The sequence below is a fragment of the Mizuhopecten yessoensis genome, unplaced genomic scaffold (genome assembly GCF_002113885.1).
Source record: "Mizuhopecten yessoensis strain PY_sf001 unplaced genomic scaffold, ASM211388v2 scaffold7493, whole genome shotgun sequence".
NCBI lineage: Eukaryota > Metazoa > Mollusca > Bivalvia > Pectinida > Pectinidae > Mizuhopecten > Mizuhopecten yessoensis.
The window spans coordinates 69,084-89,078 of NW_018407075.1; the positions used below are offsets into that span (position 1 = coordinate 69,084).

The 19,995-nt window shown below is 37.6% G+C and overlaps 1 protein-coding gene across 1 annotated transcript in view; it reads left to right on the plus strand.

Moving 5' to 3' along the window:
• LOC110453749 overlaps positions 1-19,995 on the plus strand; it is a 43,303-nt gene that overhangs the window by 21,449 nt on the left and 1,859 nt on the right. Inside the window, exons 8-21 of the mRNA XM_021502877.1 lie at positions 1,047-1,166; positions 2,503-2,625; positions 3,906-3,992; positions 4,331-4,485; positions 4,922-5,017; positions 7,940-8,032; positions 10,203-10,313; positions 10,672-10,858; positions 11,738-11,878; positions 12,066-12,172; positions 12,562-12,614; positions 15,322-15,335; positions 15,533-15,674; positions 15,869-15,945. Of these exons, the coding sequence (XP_021358552.1) occupies positions 1,047-1,166; positions 2,503-2,625; positions 3,906-3,992; positions 4,331-4,485; positions 4,922-5,017; positions 7,940-8,032; positions 10,203-10,313; positions 10,672-10,858; positions 11,738-11,878; positions 12,066-12,172; positions 12,562-12,614; positions 15,322-15,335; positions 15,533-15,674; positions 15,869-15,945 (1,506 nt within the window). The remainder of the gene's footprint in view (positions 1-1,046; positions 1,167-2,502; positions 2,626-3,905; positions 3,993-4,330; positions 4,486-4,921; positions 5,018-7,939; positions 8,033-10,202; positions 10,314-10,671; positions 10,859-11,737; positions 11,879-12,065; positions 12,173-12,561; positions 12,615-15,321; positions 15,336-15,532; positions 15,675-15,868; positions 15,946-19,995) is intronic.

The following is a 19,995-nucleotide window of genomic DNA, read 5'->3' on the forward strand; positions in this document are numbered from 1 at the left end:
TATATAGTTAGTTACAATATGGTTGGTTATTTCTATATAGTTAGTTACAATATGGTTGTTTATTTCTATATATAGTTAGTTACAATATGGTTGGTTATTTCTATATAGTTAGTTACAATATGGTTGTTTATTTCTATATATAGTTAGTTACAATATGGTGGGTTATTTCTATATATAGTTAGTTACAATATGGTAGGTTATTTCTATATATAGTTAGTTACAACTGCTTAAACCCAAAACAAAATGACAGACTTAAATTGGGACTATGGCTGCTTGATCATATGAAAGTTGTACAATCTATGCATTTCTTTGCTGCGGTGGCCAAGTGGTGAAGTCGTCTGACATTTTGCTACCACTAGCCCTCCACCACTGGGTCGCGGGTTCGAGACCTACGTGGGGCAGTCGCCAGGTACTGGCCATAGGTCGGTGGTTTTTCTCCGGGAACTCTGGCTTTCCTCCACCACTAAAACCTGGCACGTCCTTAAATGACAAAGCTGTTAATAGGACTTAAAACACAAACAAACCAAAGCATTTCAAAAAGGTCAAGTCATGCTTAGCCGAAAAAACCCAGCTACAGTGTATTAATAGTTTGCATCATTTCTACATCGAATAAAGGTAATTTACATAAGATTACGTATACAGGAGAAAAAAGCAAATAAAAGTCTTAGTTTGTTACTCTTACTTGACAGAAAACTATAACTTCTTTTAAGTTGTTGTTCTTATTTGACAGAACAAAGAAACAGTGTTTCAATTGTTGCTCTTAATTACTTGATAGAAAACTGAAACTGTGTTTTAATTGTTGCATTTACTTGACAGAAAACTGAAACTGCATTTCAATTGTTGCACTTAATTACTTGACAGAAAACTGAAACTGTGTTGTAAGCGCTGCTAATGAGGTGGGCACACTTTCAGCCCAAGTTCTTTCTTTGTATCACAGAATATGTTTTGTACCTCTCCTTGAATTACGACTACAAAAATGTCCATTTATTACATGGTACATATTTATTATTTGAGCCACCATTATTTCATCCTTTGTGTCTGTACAGGCTGTGAAAGCGAGCAGAACTCGGCTCCAAGCACCATGTTCCTACTCGACTTGTCCAAGAGCATGAAGCATGGTGACAAGATCACACAAATGAAGGCGGAAGTCCGGAGTATACTACAAGGTCAGCAGTTAAAAACACAGGATTCTTATCATACCCTTATACTGTATACAGGGAAAGAATTTGCCCAGTCAAACTTTCTCCCTTTGCCAGTAAAATCCATTTTCGCCTACCCGGTAGTTTAAATTTCTCCCTTCACATTTAATTACTATATTCATTATGTGGTTGAATTTTATTTGTTGCAATGATAAATTCGCCCACATTACAGACAGAAATTACACTACACGAAAACTTCCCAGTGTACAGTTCTATAAGAAGGTCATATCAAAAACATTGAGATTCTCTAACTGTTGTTACTGTCAAGGTAAAACAGACACATAACATTCTCTGTTTTGTTATAACTACATGTACGATCAAAGAATGAAAAAATGAATTCCATGTTCCGTTATTATCATGGTTAAACAAACACACAGATTCATTGTAAGGCCAGACAAAAAAAAAATGGCTAGGTAAGTAGGTAACAAATTTTATTTTAACAAGTAATTTTATATGGTTTTTATAGGAGAGTGATCTTGACATTAACAGTACCAGTGCTTAGCTTTGAAAATTGTCTTAAATTTTTTAGGGTGGGCACGAAAAAATAGGGTATGTAGATAGGGTTACGGGAAACACCAAATATTTTTTGTTTGGCCAAATATAACTATCAAAGTCAGACAAACATACAAACAGAGTTGATTAAACTTAAAAAAATGTTACAAGATATGTATATTTCTTGTTCTAAAACTTTTCAGGTCCACAAGTATGGAAAGGAGCGAAATAAAGTATAATATTCAGCTTTGTTACTAATAATTTATGACTGATAACCTCCCTTTGGTTATGGTACCCTTGGACAATGAGTGGTCAAAGGTATATAGGGATCTGCCCATTCATTCGTTCTTTCGCACCTGCATGTTCTAAAAGGCATCACCGCTCTACACACTACACAAAAATCACCTCTTGTACAGTTTCAACCACCTGCAGTGATAAACAAGGTCACTGTAAGTGTTTGATAGAATTTTCTCTACAGACTTCATTTCTTTTTCGATCATCATAAATTAAAATTATACTTCACACCCATGTTCACAAACATCACCTCTTATACAAGTTTGCATTTCAACCTTCTGCAGTCAAAAACTAGGTCACTGCTACTATAACCTCTTGAAGTGTGAGGATATTTTTATCGTCTGCGATGCTTTATAACTTTAAATGTTTTGTTATATCAGCTGGTGGTTGTGGTATTTCTTTACTTTTTGTCTTCTTTTATTTAACATTTATATAACACGTTATCTTATAAATAGCCATCTATTACATGAATTGTGTTATGATGGTAACATAAATTTCGACTTGTTTGTTCCTACAGAGGCAGGAAGTAAGCACCTTAGAGACCAGATGTCAGAGACATACGGTGTGGCGGTGTTCGGGCACAAAACAGAGGTGCTGCTGTATCCTACCATAGACCTGCACGAGGTGCTGGACAAACTAGGTAATTCTTAGGCATCAACTCACTCGTAATCCCTAGACCTCTACTCGCTCGTAATCCATAGGCCTCTACTCACTCATAATCCCTAGACCTCTACTCGCTCGTAATCTCTAGGCCTCTTCTCACTCATAATCCATAGACCTCTACTCACTCATAATCCCTAGGCCAATTCACTATTCCAAGGCCTCTACTCACTCATAAACCCGAGACCAACTCACTATTCCAAGGCCTCTACTCACTCGTAATCCCTAGACCTCTACTCGCTCGTAATCTCTAGGCCTCTTCTCACTCATAATCAATAGACCTCTACTCACTCATAATCCCTAGGCCAATTCACTATTCCAAGGCCTCTACTCACTCATAAACCCAAGACCAACTCACCATTCCAAGGCCTCTACTCACTCTTAATCCCTAGACCAACTCACTATTCCAAGGCCTCTCCTCACTCATAAACCCTAGACCAACTCACTATTCCAAGACCTCTACTCACTCATAATCCCTAGGCCTCTACTCACTCATAATCCCTAGACCTCTACTCACCTTCAATCCCTAGACCAATTCACTATTCAAAGGCCTCGACTCATTCGTGATCCATAGACCTCTACTCACTCATAAACCCTAGACCTCTACTCACTCATAATCCCTAGACCAATTCACTATTCCAAGGCCTCTACTCTACTCACTCCTCATCCCTAGGTATCTACTCACTCCTACTCCCTAGGCCTCTACTCACTCATAATCCCTAGGCCTCTACTCACTCATAATCCCTAGACCAATTCACTATTCCAAGGCCTCTACTCTACTCACTCCTCATCCCTAGGCATCTACTCGCTCCTACTCCCTAGGCCTCGACTCACTCTTGATCCCTAGGCCTCTACTCACTCTTGGTCCCTTGGCCTCTACTCACTCATAATCCCTAGGCCTCTACTCACTCATAATCCATAGACCTCTACTCACTCATAATCCCTAGTCCTATACTCACTCATAATCCCTAGGTTTCGACTCACTTGTACTCCCTATGCCTCTACTCACTATTCCTAGACCTCTACTCAATTGTAATACCTAGACTTCTACTCACTTGTAATCCCTAGGCCTTGACTCACTCGTAATTCCTGGGCCTTGTGCTTTAGCCTTTCCTTACTGGTTAAACCAAGCCTTTTTTTATTCTAAATTCTAGGCATTCCCAGACTCTAAATTTCTCCCACACAACATTCATATTTTGTTTTCTTTTCTTTTTTATTCATATTTTCATGTTAATTTACCTGCTTTTGTTTTTGCTTCAGAGTTGCCAAGATTTAATGAGCAAGACGGTCGCTCCCCATTGGGCCTTGGTCTCCTTCTGTGCACCTGTGTGTGGTTTTCAGAAAAAGGTTATTGACATTTTTATTTTTATTGAATAAGAATTAAAAAATAATATTTGAGGTCAAGGTCCAGTGACTGCCTCAATTCAAAGTCAATAATTGAGACATCAAAATCACGGTTACATTGAAGTCTTAAAACTGAAACTCACATTAAAAAAAAAAATCAAAACTTAAATTTACATTGAATCACTCCAATCCAAAGTGACATGGATATATATTAAAAGTAAAATCTTAATGTATTCCCAAAAACCTCAAAGTCACATTCAATACCTTAACTCACATTGAGGCTTTAAACCCAGTCACGCTGAACTCATACTCATACCGAACCACCAAATATTGTTTCTCAGGCACAGGTGGCACTGTCTGGTTACACGGGCGAAAGATCAAACCTCGGATCATAGTAATCACCGACATGAAAATGAATGAGATAGCAAGAAGAGCTGGGATGGTAAGAGTAACTGGGGAAACGGAGGAGGATAAATTTGAACCCGAGTCTGATGAGGTAGGTAAAAAAAATTACGCTTACTAAAGTGTAAATCTTCTATCATCTGTGGATGCAAATAGTAAACGGGTTCTAAATGAGTTCTCAATAGATCATAATTAGCTGCTAGTCTATACTGTGTTTTATCTGATGTTCTAGTTCGGAAACCCAGACCTTGTCAGTTTCTCAACTTTTTTTTAAATGGCTTAATGTGAAGAACCATATAAATTCATGACATTTGGCCTAAAGTGAATGACCTTGTCCTACTTGCAAAGTCACCAATTTAGAAATTTGACAAATAACTTTGATTTGACATATAATAAAAGGCCATGCATGATGCCAAGAGTGGTGATATTCAGTAAGTAGTCAGCTTTCACTAGGAGCTATCAAATGTGTACAAAGGAATGACCAAATGCAAGTTCTCTAACAATTTTACCTGTATTTTGTGTTTTTGTAGACGATTGAAGTGAAGAATGAGCTAATGAACATAGCTTTGAAACTTAAACAGATGGGAATACCTGTGTACGTTGTACCAATTGGGGACACGAGACAGGTAAGTTTAGAACTTCGGAATACCATGTGTCTAGTGCTGATTAAATGTTTCAGACACATGATCAATAATAATTAATACAAAAAAAAATACAACATTGGTATAGAGACCGGCCTTTATAATTTACAACAAAAACTTTCAGGCACTTTACAACACATGAATAACAGTATTCCTACAGTGACAGTTATATATATAGTAGATATAAAAATCATGTAAGTCAGCATTTTACATCAGGAGACATTTATCTCCATATTCATATATTTACATTTGCGCTGAAATCCACTATATGAACATTACAGTTGAGTGACCGCACAACGCACCAAAAATACCGTACATACATCGTTCACACACCGTCCGTACATCATCCACACATGGTAGACACAACTGGGCGATTTAACAATCGTTCGCCCCGTTGTGCGCTTCTCTCCGCAAAACTGTGCGATTTGGTACAATTTATTGATTTGTTCATTACGGAATGAAAACAATACGGAAGGCTCGTATGCAATAATGTACACTGTATATATTACTGTAATTTCTCATCACAATAATTAAGATTATGTACAATTTTACAATGCGTGTAACACAGTTAACAGTGACTGTTAGACTGTCAAGAATGGCTTTGGCTCCTAGCTAGGTGGCAGAACAGGTAAATAACAATTGTGTGAGTGACCAGAGTTTTACCTGGCCTGTGTCTGACCTATTAAGCTACTATGTGATACCGTATGACCGTTATGAAAACACAACTGGACGTTTAGTATTTGTTATTTGCATATGATTTGGTCTATAGCTCCCCTTCACCTGGTTTTCACGCCTGGGCGAGTTACGTAAGTTCCCCGGGCGGGGGGAAAACTACGGTCCAGGTACAAACTGGCTATGTTTACCTGTGTTGCCGAGACTGTGTTGTAATTTTTCATGTGTTGATTAAGGTCATTTAAAAATCACCGAAAAACACCATTTCTAAATTTAAGAAAGTATGTAGCAAGAATATATAAACAAACTAAAAATTCAAGTTTATATGTTTAATAACGAAACCATATATATTGTTAAGCCATTCCTCAATTTACACCGTTGTTTTACACAATTTACACAAATGTGTGCAATCAATGATCGTCAATTTTTTTATCGTACGCACTAAGTGCACGCATCGTTCACATATCTTTCACACACCGTGCACACATCAAGCGCACACTGCACATCGTGTAACGTTGTGCGATCCCACAACTGTACCAACATGCATTTCATTTGAGGCTGAACGCAAAAACTATCGTGACATAACACATGGTTTACTTATGACGTCAAAGATTAACCTAGATCAATGAGAGTCTAATTGTTGCTTTGGATAACATGGAGAATGCCCCTGCGTCAAACGCTCAAATGACTACAGTTAGTTATTGGCGCCAATTTTATTTGAATAGGGCTGTTCCGCCAATGTTGTGTCAAGAACAACACATAGAAAAGACAATAACTAAATTATTTATTAGCTCACCTGGCCCGAAGGGCCAAGTGAGCTTATGGCATGGTGCGGCGTCCCTCCGGTGTCTGTCCGGTGTCAAGTTTTTACTTTAAACAACTTCTTCTCAGTAACCAAAAGGCCTGGGGTGATGATATTTGGCCAGAAGCATGCTGGGATGAGGGGCTACCAAGTTTGTTCAAATAAATTATCTTCATCCATTTTCAAGGTCACAGGGGTCAATTATGTTAAAATCTTTAAACAACTTCTTCTGAATAACCAAGAGGCCTAGGGTGATGATATTTGGCCAGTAACATGCTGGGATGAAGAGCTAGCAAGTTTGTTCAAATAAATGACCTTGACTTATATTCAAGGTCACAGGGGTCAAATATGTTTAAATGCACTGTTAATGCAAATCAAACTTTAATGAGTCATATTTTTTTTGCTGTTTCAGATTATTAAGAATCATTATGAAAACCTTGAAAATAACAATTATAAATTTTAAAAAAAAGTGATCACCAGTAGGAGAGTATTGATATGTCCTGCAGTTATTTTAACGCCTACACTTGCAAACTGCAGTGTATAAATAGGTGTAAATATATGATTATCCCCTCCAAACAAAAGTTCAAAGGGATATAGGTATGAGCATATATTTACATACGGAGGTACATGTTACATCTTAATTTGTCATTGCTCTACCGGCTTCATTTCTCAACGGAATTTAATGAACTTCATACAAGAGTTTGGTATGGTGATAATGCCTTGAACAAGTTCATGTTTTGGGTTTTCACGTTGAAGGTCAAGGTCACTGTTACTATTTTTAGAGAGAAAAAAACTTTGTCATCGCTCTACCACTTCATTCCTCAACATAATTTCATGACACTTGATACAAATGTTTTGTATGACAATACCTTTAAAGGTCAGATTTTGGATTTCTACATTGAAGGTCAAGGTCACTGTTTCGTTTTTTAGAAAAACATTGTCATCACTCTAGCGACTTCATTACTGAACAAAATTTCATGAAAGTTGATGCACGTGTTGCCTTGAACAAGTTTGAGTTTCAGGGTTGATGGTCAACATCATTTTTACTTTTATTAGAAAAAGTTTGTCATTGCTCCACAGACTTCATTCCTCAACAGACTTTGATGAAACTTGATCAAAGTGTTTGGTATGAGAATACCTTTAACAAATTCAAGTTTAAGAAAAAAAAAATGTCGTCGCTCTATCAACTTCATTCCTGGTTACTGTGTCAAAGGTCAAGGTCACTTTTTCTATTTTTAGAAAAAAAATTGTCATCGCTCTATATTGACTTCATTCCTCAACGCAATGAAAATCTATTATCCATCAAAGAATGCAGTCGCTAGAGCAGATACCGATATATCAATGAATTTTCTATTCATTTCCTCGTAGATATGTCACACATTGTCACAATAGTATTATGAATGCTGTAACAGTAAATGTCTAATTTGTCACAGGTCCGCAGCCACTTTGAGGGAGTTATTAAAATTACAGGAGGGGAAATAATAGATAAGAATGGAGGAAAGCTGGGCCGACAGACGTGGCAGCAGGTGAGAACACTAACGCTACACATGTTCCCTAGTTAGGCATATTATGTTTTTGGACTGATCAGATAAGCAAAAGGGCCAGTAGGCGCTATCATGAATTTATTGAGTAAAGTTTGTTAGCTTTTTTTTGAGAAATTACTACCAGGTAGATGGATTTCCTCAATTTTGATATGTAGGTTCCCCTTAAGGCCTAAAGTTGTGCATGTTTTCTTTTGAGACTGATCGGATAAGTATATGGGGATAGACAGCCATCTTTGATTTTGACAAAATATTTGTTATCGCTATTTCTCAGGAAGTACTGGATGTCCGATAGATCTTTCTCAAACTTGATATATAGGTTTCCCTAGGCTTGTTCTTTATTTGTGCATGTTACTTTTTGAGACAGATGGGATAAACAATATGGCTGACTGGTGGCCATCTTGGATTTTGACATTTAAGTTTTTAGCCCACCATCATCTGATGGTGGGCTATTCTAATCACCCTGCGTCCGTGGTCCGTCGTCCGTCCGTCGTCCGTCCGTAAACAATTCTTGTTATCGGTATTTCTCAAGAAGTACCAGAGGGATCTTTCTCAAATTTTATATGCAGGTTCCCCTTGGTCCTTAGCTGTGCAGGGCAACTTTTGAGACTGATCGGATAAACAACATGGCCGACAGGCAGCCATCTTGGATTTTGATAGTGAAAGTTTGTTATCGCTATTTCTCAAGAAGTACCAGAGGGATCTTTCTCAAATTTTATATGTAGGTTCCCCTTGGTCCTTAGCTGTGCAGGGCAACTTTTGAGATTGATCGGATAAACAACATGGCCGACAGGTAGCCATCTTGGATTTTGATAGTGTGGGTTTGTTACCGCTATTTCTCCGGAAGAACTAGAGGGATCTTTCTTAAATTTTATATGTAGGTTCCCCTTGGTCCTAGCTGTGCAGGGCAATTTTAGAGACTGATCGGATAAACAACATGGCCGACAGGCAGCCATCTTGGATTTTGATAGTGAAAGTTTGTTATCGCTATTTCTCGGGAAGTACGGGAGGGATCTTTCTCAAATTTTAAATGTAGGTTCCCCTTGATCCCTCGTTGTGTATGTTATATTTTGAGACTGATCATAAAAACAAAATGGATTAAAAGAAGAACTAAACAGATCTTTCTCATATTGCAATGATCGATTCTATTTCTTTCACATTAAGTACTGTACTAGTAAATATGTGAAATGACAAACTCACTTTGAAGGTTGGCTTTCATACACATCAGTATTAAGTTTAGATCAAAAGTTACCTCAAGGTGCATTTACTGTTAACATGACTCGATCAAACAGATTAGAGGAAAGAAGAGAAAAGATCGAACTGACAAAGAACTAATGAAGATGGTACAAAGGTGGGCGCCAAGATCCCTCTGGGATCTCTTGTTTGTTATCGCTATATCTCAGAAAGTACTGGATAGATCTTTCTCAAATTTGATTTGTAGGTTCCCCTTGGCCATTCATTGTGCATGTTTACTTGACATGTGTGACTGCTGGAATAAACAAAATAGTCGACAGGTGCAGGCCATCTTTAATTTTGACAGTTAAAGTTTAATGTTATTGCTTATTCTCAGGAGGAAAGAACTTGAGAGATCTTTCTCAGATTTTATATATAGGTTTCGCTTGATCCTTAGCTGTGCATGTTTTATTTTACGAGAGTGATCGTAAACAAGATGGCTGCAGGATGAATTTAACAGATCTTTCTCATGTTGCAGTGATCAGTTCTATTTCTTTCACCTTAAGTTCTGTGCTAGTAAATATATGAAACGACAAACTCACATTAAAGGTTGTCTTGTTTACACGACAGTATGAAGTTTAAATAAAAAGTTACCTCAATGTGCATTTAGTGTATGCATGACTCAGCCAAACAGATAAGAGAAAAGAAGAGAAAGGATCAAACTGACATATAACTAATGAAGATGGTACAAAGGTGGGCACCAAGATCTCTGGATCTCTTGCTTAATTTCTAATGTCTGATCAATATATTTTTTTGAATTTGTTCTCCCAAAAAAGTACCTGCGCATTATTCACGAATGTGCACAATACCCGAATATTTACTGTAATGGAAGGTGTCATTTATATTGCAGCCGTGCATTCATATAGATTAGGTATAATGTTTAATGAAGTGGTTCATCTTCCTGTTCCCCTGTCTGTAACAGATCATAGCTTGTAACATACTGGAAGGGATGGCGACCAACTGGGGACATTTGTCTGAAGAAGACTTCCAGCTGATGATGAAGGCTTACACTGGGGATGACCCAGAAGACATGGTTAGTTCTGAAAACCTTACGAAGTTAAACAAAACCAGTAAAATTACTGTTGCCAACTAACTAACATAATTATACAATTTGGTTACTAGATGAATAACAGTTTGTTATTGAGATTGGTGAATATTTTCATATTTTACATTGCACAAATTAAAACAATGAAGATAAAAAAAACGTAACCACTGAGTTGTGTTTTGACTTGTGTTGCAGTAGGAATAATCTATAAACAAGTACTTTACTGAAAACATTTTAATTGCTGCAGGGGGTCCCTTACAGAACTACTCTGCAAAAATGATATTGTAGAAACACTGCACAAAGCTGATCCTGTAGTAGTCTTCAATATTTCTCACCAATATTTCAGGAAAGTGTTCAAAGGATAATTGCAAAAAGGCAAGCTCAGGAAAGAAAAGAAGACAATATCAGGTTACTCGTACGGCAGACAGGGGAGCCAGGTGAACAGCTTTGGAGTGAATTCCCCTTGGGTGAACGAGTACAGGGAGAACAAGATGCTGATCTGACAGGCACAGTTATTGGCCATTTACCAGAAAGTATGTATTTCTATTGAAATGTTTTAAGTTCTATGAAAATGTTGTCACATTTAAATTAATAGCTTCCTTATCAATGCATATTTATATTATAGAATTTGGTCTGGTGGATGCCAATGTAGACAAATTCACAATATTTATAGAAAACTTATGTTCATAAATATTATGTATAATATTATAAGTTGTACAGACTTGTTGTCCGATCCTTTTGAATCATTCAATCAATAAAATATGTTTAAACATATTTAAATTAAGGGTATATGCTGCATTAGTGGACATGCATTTTGTTTCCGAAAAAAGTTCCACAGAAGAATAGTGATGTAGATAATGCTCAGGTAATTCTAGATCTTTAAAAACAACGCTTGTTAAGGATCCTTGTTCCACTGCATGATGATTTTGCATATAGAGTGACCTCCCCTTAATATCGTTTTGGATATAACTAGAACTATTGGGTCAGGACACTTCTGTCAAATAGGTAGCTCAGTTGGTTAGTGCGATAATATAACAATCTGAAGTCCAGGGTTTGAATCTTGGTCCAGGCCTATTAAACTTCTGCACTAAGAACACTGTTGTTGATTATATTTTGTTAATTTCATCTTTATATATTTTTTCATAAAAGTCCCCAAAGGTATGGGGTTTTTTTCATACGTGATTTATTAAAGCTAAAGTCATAATAGAAAAAAAACAGTTTCCAATGCGATTGCGTAGTTATAGTTTTTGGCAAGGATCCTTGAAAACGATTTTCTCTCGGGAGAATAACTCGAACATATTAGGGACATATATATGCAAATTAGGCATATGACCATAAATCTGAACTGATTTCCATAAATCTGAACTGATCATGGTGCCTCATTTCATTGTGTATGGGTTATTTTTTAACAGAGAAGATCTTGGTACATTGGGACAACAGTCCAACTGGGGAGCTGGAATCCCGGGAAATGTCTGGTCTGAGAAGGGGTTACCCGAGGGATTGCACGAAATACGCCGGCGAGACACACCTTGTAGGGTCAAGGGTCAGGAAAAGTATGCATGCTTAAACTTTTTTAAATTATGAAGAAATATTTCATTATCTCAAAAAAGTTGTTATAAATCTGCTATTGTATTAACATGGCGATGTCACCTAATCAATAAGATAAAATTTATGAAGAGCAGTAGTTTTAGGTACAATTTGTAGATAGAAACGAACAAAAGTTTGCTTGTCCTTCTTCAGTATGTCGTTCTGATGGGGCAGATGGAGGTGCACCCCTGATTATTATGGATGATACAGATGTGGGAACAGTATTAACGTTGTCAGCACTACAGCCAAGTGTGGTCTACGTGAGTATAGAAGCCCCGCCCCTGTAGTTATGGTCAGCTACAGGCCTGTAAGTTCACCATAGCTTCCCTCCTTCCCTTTGAAGTGAAGGATATACTTTGTACATGTGCAGTCATTCACACCTTGTCTAGTCCTTGACATGAGGAGGCTTCCATATAGTTTGTTAGGAAATTTCACAGATGTGTTTGTCATGACTAGAAGGGGGTTATAATGCATGCTGTAAGCACTTTGTAAAAGATCTAAGCTTAAGGGGGGAAGATATACATTTAATTTCTGATCTCTAGGTTTTTTACTGTTTGCTGTTTTTATAATTTTTCAAAACCAAATTTTGTTAAGGGCCTAGCATGTTTCATACTGAACTCTTTAGTCCACAGTATAATGCTTGTTGCAGGTTGCTTGGAGAGGTGACCAGATACGCAGGCATTCCATTTTTGATATCTGCAGGTAAATACAAATAAAAGTCTAATTTCTTGTCAGTTCTATTCACCCTTTGACAGCAACATGCATGTTTAATGTTCACGGTAGTGATTCATGTAGTCTAATGCTACAGACTTGGCAGAAAGTCATGTCACTGCCTCCAGATTTGGAGGGTATAGAGTATATAACAGAGTACATATACTGCTCTATAGCTATGAGTGTTTATGCAATGGTTTTTTGTCTCGCAGCCACGAAGTAGCAGAAGCGAGACTAAGGTGTTGCTTTTCTGGCAACAACGGCGGCGTCAACATTAAGTTTTTGCATTTAAGTGCTAGACCAACCGAACTTGGACCATATATGCATCTTAGGTAGTACATCTCAACACATGCATCAAATGCTCGGTGATGCCTACCTTTCATGGTCCATTGACTTTGTCAGCATCTCCATCAACATTAATTAACATGTGCATTGATAGGCAAAGCGGGCAAGACAATCAATTTGAATGGCTTGTGTATACTTTTCTATCTACAGTGAAACTCAGATAAGTCAAAGAGGTCGGGACCAATACAAATATTTTACTTGGGCCAAACACTTTTTTTTTACTTGGTTCTCAGGCCAATATTTTTCAAAAGAGATGCGGCAGGGAGGTATTTTTTAATGTGTAGTTTGTAAAACGTTCATTGTGGGCATAACCTTGTCTTTTTATAGTTGTGTAGAGACCCTTCATAGAGCAAGCCTCCGAAACCTGAACTTTCACGATAAAATCGGCAATGCGGTGCCCTAAAATGAAATGCGCGCGGGCCTGAGAACCAAGCAATCAATTTGTTTTGNGATTGCCTGTACTTTCACGATAAAATCGGCAATGCGGTGCCCTAAAATGAAATGCGCGCGGGCCTGAGAACCAAGTAATCAATTTGTTTTGGCCTTATCCGTAGGTTTAACTAGTGCTCTATACAAGTTGTATATAGTGCAAGAGCACTGGAATGACCCGGGATGTGTTCCGTTAACTGTTAGAGGATCGTCAGCATGAATACTGCCGGTAAATCAATATGTTATCCTCATTTGTTACATGCAAACAAAAAACAAAAACAAAGATTTTAGATCAGTTTAAGGAATTTTAATTACTGGTAATTACAAAATTAACAAATTACATACATATAGTTATATTATCATTCTTGTTGAAAGCGCAACTTTAATGTCACTGATAACAGTGCACTTTGATGCACATTTGTACATTCAGCCAGTGATTGTCAGTAGCATGAATAAGATATAAAAATGTGGTTACTGTACTGACATTTATAACTAAATATATAAACAGCTTCCACTCCAACCGGAACAAAATTTAGGGATTTTTTACTCTAAAATCATTACAGAAGGTCAGGTAAAAGCACTGGGGTATCTGACTACGGGAATGTTCACCTAATAAACATTATATCGGAGTAAGCAACAAAGTCTCAAAAGTAGAAAGCTCTGTATACCTCTTAGTCTCTGTATACCTCTTAGTCTATGTATACCTCTTAGTCTCTGTACTCTTAGTCTCTGTATACCTCTTAGTTATCAGTCTCTGAGCAGCTTTACCTTAACATTGATCTATCACCATTATTGACAAGTCGGTGAAGAACTCGGTCAATTTTGATTGCTGTTGCACGCGTTTCCACAAGAAATTTGTTGTACCTTTCTGGAAATGATTGCTATCATGGCAAGCATTTCATTGGAATATTTTGTGTAAGCACAGTTTCACAGGCTTCGTAGCTATAGGGAATTGGTCTTGGTGGCTTTACATGAACTTCATCGTCATCATCGCTCTCTGAAGGGTGGGAGTTCTTTTGTTGGACCTCACTTCTTATGTCTTTGTCCATCAATAGCTCACTGGTCAGTGTATGATTCTTAGATTTTGAACAGCAGACGGGTAAGTCGTGGCTAGGAGGTCATCATCATCGTCATAGTAATTGACTTTGTCGGTAATGGAGTTGATGGAGTGATAAAGCCTGCATGTCTGAAGCCGCGTTTACAATCCTCTTTTCTGTGGTCACCTGTCGCCACGAGCAGCCATCATCCAAAGAATGTCAAGGATGCTAGTCTGGGTTGTTGTCTTCCAGACAGAACACTAGATGATTTATTTAAGAACTCTCTTCCGGTGGTGGACTTTGAAGTTTTGAATGATCCCCTCCCTGGTTCATGGTCCAGGTGGAAGAAAAATCAAGTTTGTGGTTGTCAATCTAATTTTTGGATAGACAGGGTAGTTGTCTGTTATCATAGCCACCTTCGAGTGCTCCAGAAATCTTGTTAACGCAACTTCTCCTTACCCGGGTAACAGTTTGTTGTTGTTTTATGTAACTTGGCACAGTTAAAGTACATGTCACATGTAAATGCGCATGAAGAAAGGAATTAGTTATTCATCTATTTTTCCTGGAGGTGTTGCCCTTGAAGCTTTGATGTCTGGAGCAGAAACATTGTAAGCACAAGCAGGAGGTATATCTTGTGAGGTTGCTTACAGTTTCTCTAGTTACAGTTACATTAACCCATACACCCCTAAAGGCACTTTTGAACCTTACCAAATCAAAGACTGGGTTAGTCCAGATAAAGTTTGTAGGGCTGAATGAGTTAAATACATAAATAGTTGTTTTTTATGCTCTAGGTGGGTGTGGTATTGGGCCTATAATGTTACCCTTGTTTTACCATGGTTTGTATTTTCAACTCAACTTTCCTTATATTTTTTTATTTATTTTTTTAGGTTTCAAGAGCAAGGTAAGTATTGTTGAAAGATTTTTAATATATGACAATTTATTTGTTTATGATTTCAGTACACATTAATTGAAAATTCATCTCTGTACTTGTAAATATTCAGTGGGACTTAGTTTCTCTTCAGTGGTCTTCCTTAATTTTTTTTGAAGATATGTTGTATCTGTTCATTTTCGTAACAAATTTTGATTTCATTTTTCAAGATCCCGACTACCAATATGACCATTACTGGTTGTTCTGTGACAATGGACAATGGCAGCCATTTCCCTGTGATGTATCAAAAACAATAGAAACAAAGAAAAAAGCAGCAGCAAGAACTATACTCGTGAATTTTGCAGGAAAACAGTAAGTCTGACCACCACAGGCTCCTGATTGGCTGAAACTGGTATTAGCAGTTGATTAAATATAAACTTTTAATGTGTTTTTACCAACTCTGTTACAAGTGAGCAATTCAGGCCACAGGTTTAGATTCTGTGTTTCAACAACTACCTCGTCACATGTAACAACGGATTTATTCACTTTATTCATTTCTTTTCCAGATACAGGCTTTTGTTTCTCAAGAATCAGATGCGTTCGACACATTGCAGTAATGTCTCGTATTCGATACATCAACAAGGTATGAATTCAGTTCAAAAACAAACTTCCACAATAGATAGACAATAAGATCATGTCTGTAGTTTGCTGGGATGGTGATCAAGCGTAATGATATATAAAATTGGTTGGACAATCCTTTTAACATGAGGTCAAAAACCAAGGTTAAATGAATATTGTTTTTAGGTCACCTGAGCTTTGCTCAAGTGACCTATTCCAATCACTTTCCGTCCATCGTCGTCCGTCGTCCGTCGTGCGTAAACTTTTACATAATCAACTTCTTCTCAAGAACCAGTGGATGGTGGTTTTTCAACCTTGGTCAGAATCATTCTTGGTAAATGAGGATACCAAATTGTAAAATTGGGATTCCTACCCCAACCCTAGGGGCCAGGGCGGGGCCCAAAAGGGAAAATTAACCAATATTTCAAAAATCTTCTTCTCCAGACTCAGAGGTATTACAGTCATTTTCTCTGCATGGATGGAAAGATCATCAGGGGCTTTATTTAAATTGTAAATTTCAGGACCCCCGAGCTATCCGTTCTCCCTTGGGGAGGGGGTAAAGTTTACTATAGTTTATATAGGGAAACAACACTTTTGGGTATATTTTGACAATTTTCTGTTGGAAATTATTTTTACTTGGTCAGAATCATCCTTGGAGGAGGAAGATGGTTTTAAATTGTAAAATTGGGATTCCTACCCCAACCCTAGGGGCCAGGGCGGGGCCCAAAAGGGAAAATTAACCAATATTTCAAAAATCTTCTTCTCCAGACTCAGAGGTATTACAGTCATTTTCTCTGCATGGATGGAAAGATCATCAGGGGCTTTATTTAAATTGTAAATTTCAGGACCCCCGAGCTATCCGTTCTCCCTTGGGGAGGGGGTAAAGTTTACTATAGTTTATATAGGGAAATAACACTTTTGGGTATATATTTTATCCATTTTCAGCAGAAAATTACTCAAACTTAGTCAGAATCATCTTTGGTGAATGAGAGTATTACTTTGGAAAATTGGGATTCCTGCCCCATCCCCAGGGGCTAGGGCGGGGCCCCAAAGGGAACATTTACCAATATTTTCAAATTCTTATCCTTTGATGACATGACAAGTATTGTATTTCACTTAGTTTACATGCTGATTTCCACATCGCATCTAAACAATAAAATAAAGCTACCAGTACCTATGATATAACTCGGGTGACTGCTAAGGCCCTTGGGCCTCTTGTTAATAACTATTGTTGATTGAAATAAGATATATAGTATATAATATATATAAATTTGGTCTGAAGTATCCTTAGGCCAAGGGGACTCAATTTTGTATAAACTGTGGGTGTGGCATACCTGGGGGCAGAGGGGCGGGGCCCAATAGGTGAAATAGAGGTAAAACCTTGAAAATCCTTCTTATTCTGTAGGAATGAAAGGATTTGGTCCATATTTGGTGTGGAGCATCCTTGGGTAAAGGGGTACCAATTTTGTATAAACGGTGGTTGTGGCCCCCCTGGGACCTGAGGGGTGGGGCCCAATTGGGGAAATAGAAGTAAAACCTTTATAATCCTTCTTCTTCCATAGCGATTAAATTAGTCTGGAGCATCCTTGGGCAAAAGGGACTCAATTTCGTAAAAACAACGAGTGTGGCCCCCCTGGGGGCAGAAGGGAGGGGCCCAATAGGGGAAACATAGCAAATTCTTCAAATACCTTCTTCTGTAAGAATGGCAGGATTTTGTCCAAATAAGGTATGAAGCATCTTTGGGTGAAGGGGAACCAATTTTGTATAAACGGTGTGTCTAACCTCCCTAGAGGCAGAGAGGCGGGGTCCAATAGGGGAAATAGGGGTAAAACCTTTAAAATCCTTCTTCGATCATCAGGATTAAGGGATTTTATCCTTATTTAGTCTGGAGCATCCTTTGGCCAAGGGGGCTTAATTTTATATAAACAGTGGATATGACACCCCCCCCCCCCCCTAGGGGCATAGGGGTGGGGCTCTGTTTGAAGTTTGTTCTCCCTGTATCTCAAGTACTGGATGGATCTTTCTGAAATTTCATATGTACTTACAGCACCTACTATTGAGTGCTATAACTTTACTTCATACCAATTATTTTAAACACATTCAGGTGAGCGACACAGGCCCTCTGGGCCTCTTGTTTTTGCGAAATTTTACCTAAGCCAGTTGTAGGTATATTGCAAAAAAAGGGAAGCTGTTTTGAAAAAAAAAAAAAAAAAATTAAATTTTATGTCTAATATATTTCAAAATATTCATTTATCATATTTTTCTCAGACAAATTCAAAAAAAAAAAAACTTTTTTTGGCGGGTACCTTAATGATTTAAAAAGGGCAAAAAAATGACATTTTTTCCGACTTGAAAGGGGGGGTAACTCTTTCAAAGAATATTTTAAAAAATAGCCTGGAAACCTATTCTCAAATTATAATATTTTGTTAGGTACACCCTAAAGAACAATATATGCGAAATTAATAAAAATCATTGTCTAGATTTCTTTTGCCTCTAGTGTCCTCAAGAGCGGTATAATATTTTCCCGACTTCTTCTAATGAAACATTAGGCCAATGGTGTTAATTTTGTGCTTCTAATGAAACATGGGGCCAAGGGGTATTAATTGTGTGAAGGGCTTTCAATTTTGTACACCTTATTGATCTTGACTTACTTTGAAGTTTATAAATGGCAAATATGTTGATTTTTAGCTCACCTGGCCCGAAGGGCCATGTGAGCTTATGCCGTACTGCGGCGTCCGGCGCCCGTCCGTCAACTTTTTCTTTTAAACGACTTCTTCTGAAGAACTGGAGGACCTAGGGCCAGTAGGTACCTGGGATGGAGTGCTATAAAGTTTCCTCATTAAAATGACCTTGACCTACTTTTAAGGTCACAGGGGTCAAATTTGTTCAAAAATTCAAACAACAATATCTTAAGAACCTTTTGGACTAGATTCATGGTACTAAGTAATGTTATGTAGACCATCAGTGCAATTGTTTTTCTTAATTACAGTAATGAGGTCAAAGATTAACTTAAAGTGCTAGTCAGGGGTCAAATGTCAACATGGGTTAAAAGCTTTAACAATCTTCTTCTCAAGTTCCATAAGGCCCAGGGTCATAATATTTGGCCAGTAGGTACCTTGGATGGAGTTCTGTAAAGTTTCCTCATTTAAATTACCTTGACTTACTTTCAAGGTCACATGGGTCAAATATGTTCAAAACTTCAAACAACAAAATCCTAAGAACCATTTGGACTAGAATCATGATACCTGGGTATGTTATGAAGACCAGCAGTGCAAATATTGTTCTTAATTACAGTAATGAGGTCAAAGGTCATCTTAAAGTGCTAGTCAGGGGTCAAATGTCAACATGGGTTAAAAGCTTTAACAATCTTCTTCTCAAGTTCCATAAGGCCCAGGGTCATAGTATTTGGTCAGTAGTTTCCTGGGATGGAGTGCTATAAAGTTACCTCATTAAAATGACCTTGATCTCCTTTCTAGGTCACAGGGGTCAAATATGTTAAAAACTTCAAACAACAATATCCTAAGAACCATTCGTACTAGAGTCATGATACCTGGGTATGTTATGAAGACCAGCAGTGTGAATCTTTTTCTTAATTACAGTAATGAGGTCAAATGTTAACTTTAAATGCTCGCCGGAGTCAAAAGTCAACATTGGTTAAAAGCTTTAAGATTACAATTTCACACTCAAATTTCAAACAACAATATCTTAAGAAGCGGTTAAGAGATGTTAAATGTCTTGTGTTCTAGTTACCAAATTTGGTCTGAAGTTACCTATATGTCAGTTTCATGTAACAAAAGAAACAGGTGAGCGATACAGGCCCTCTGGGCCTCTTTTATGAAACTATGTAACCTACTTATACAGAACTAGGAAGTTAAGCTTTATGATTGGTCTATAATTTGGTAAGTTAAATTTAGGGCTATGATTGGTCTATAATTTGCTGAGGTGAACTTAGGGCTATCCACTTTGTTCGAATCTATTAACAGGCCCCATGTACATCAAGGTCAAAGCCATTAATTGTGTTCTTGGAAAATCTTTAAATGATTTCTAGAAAACTATGGGACTTGGAGTAATATTT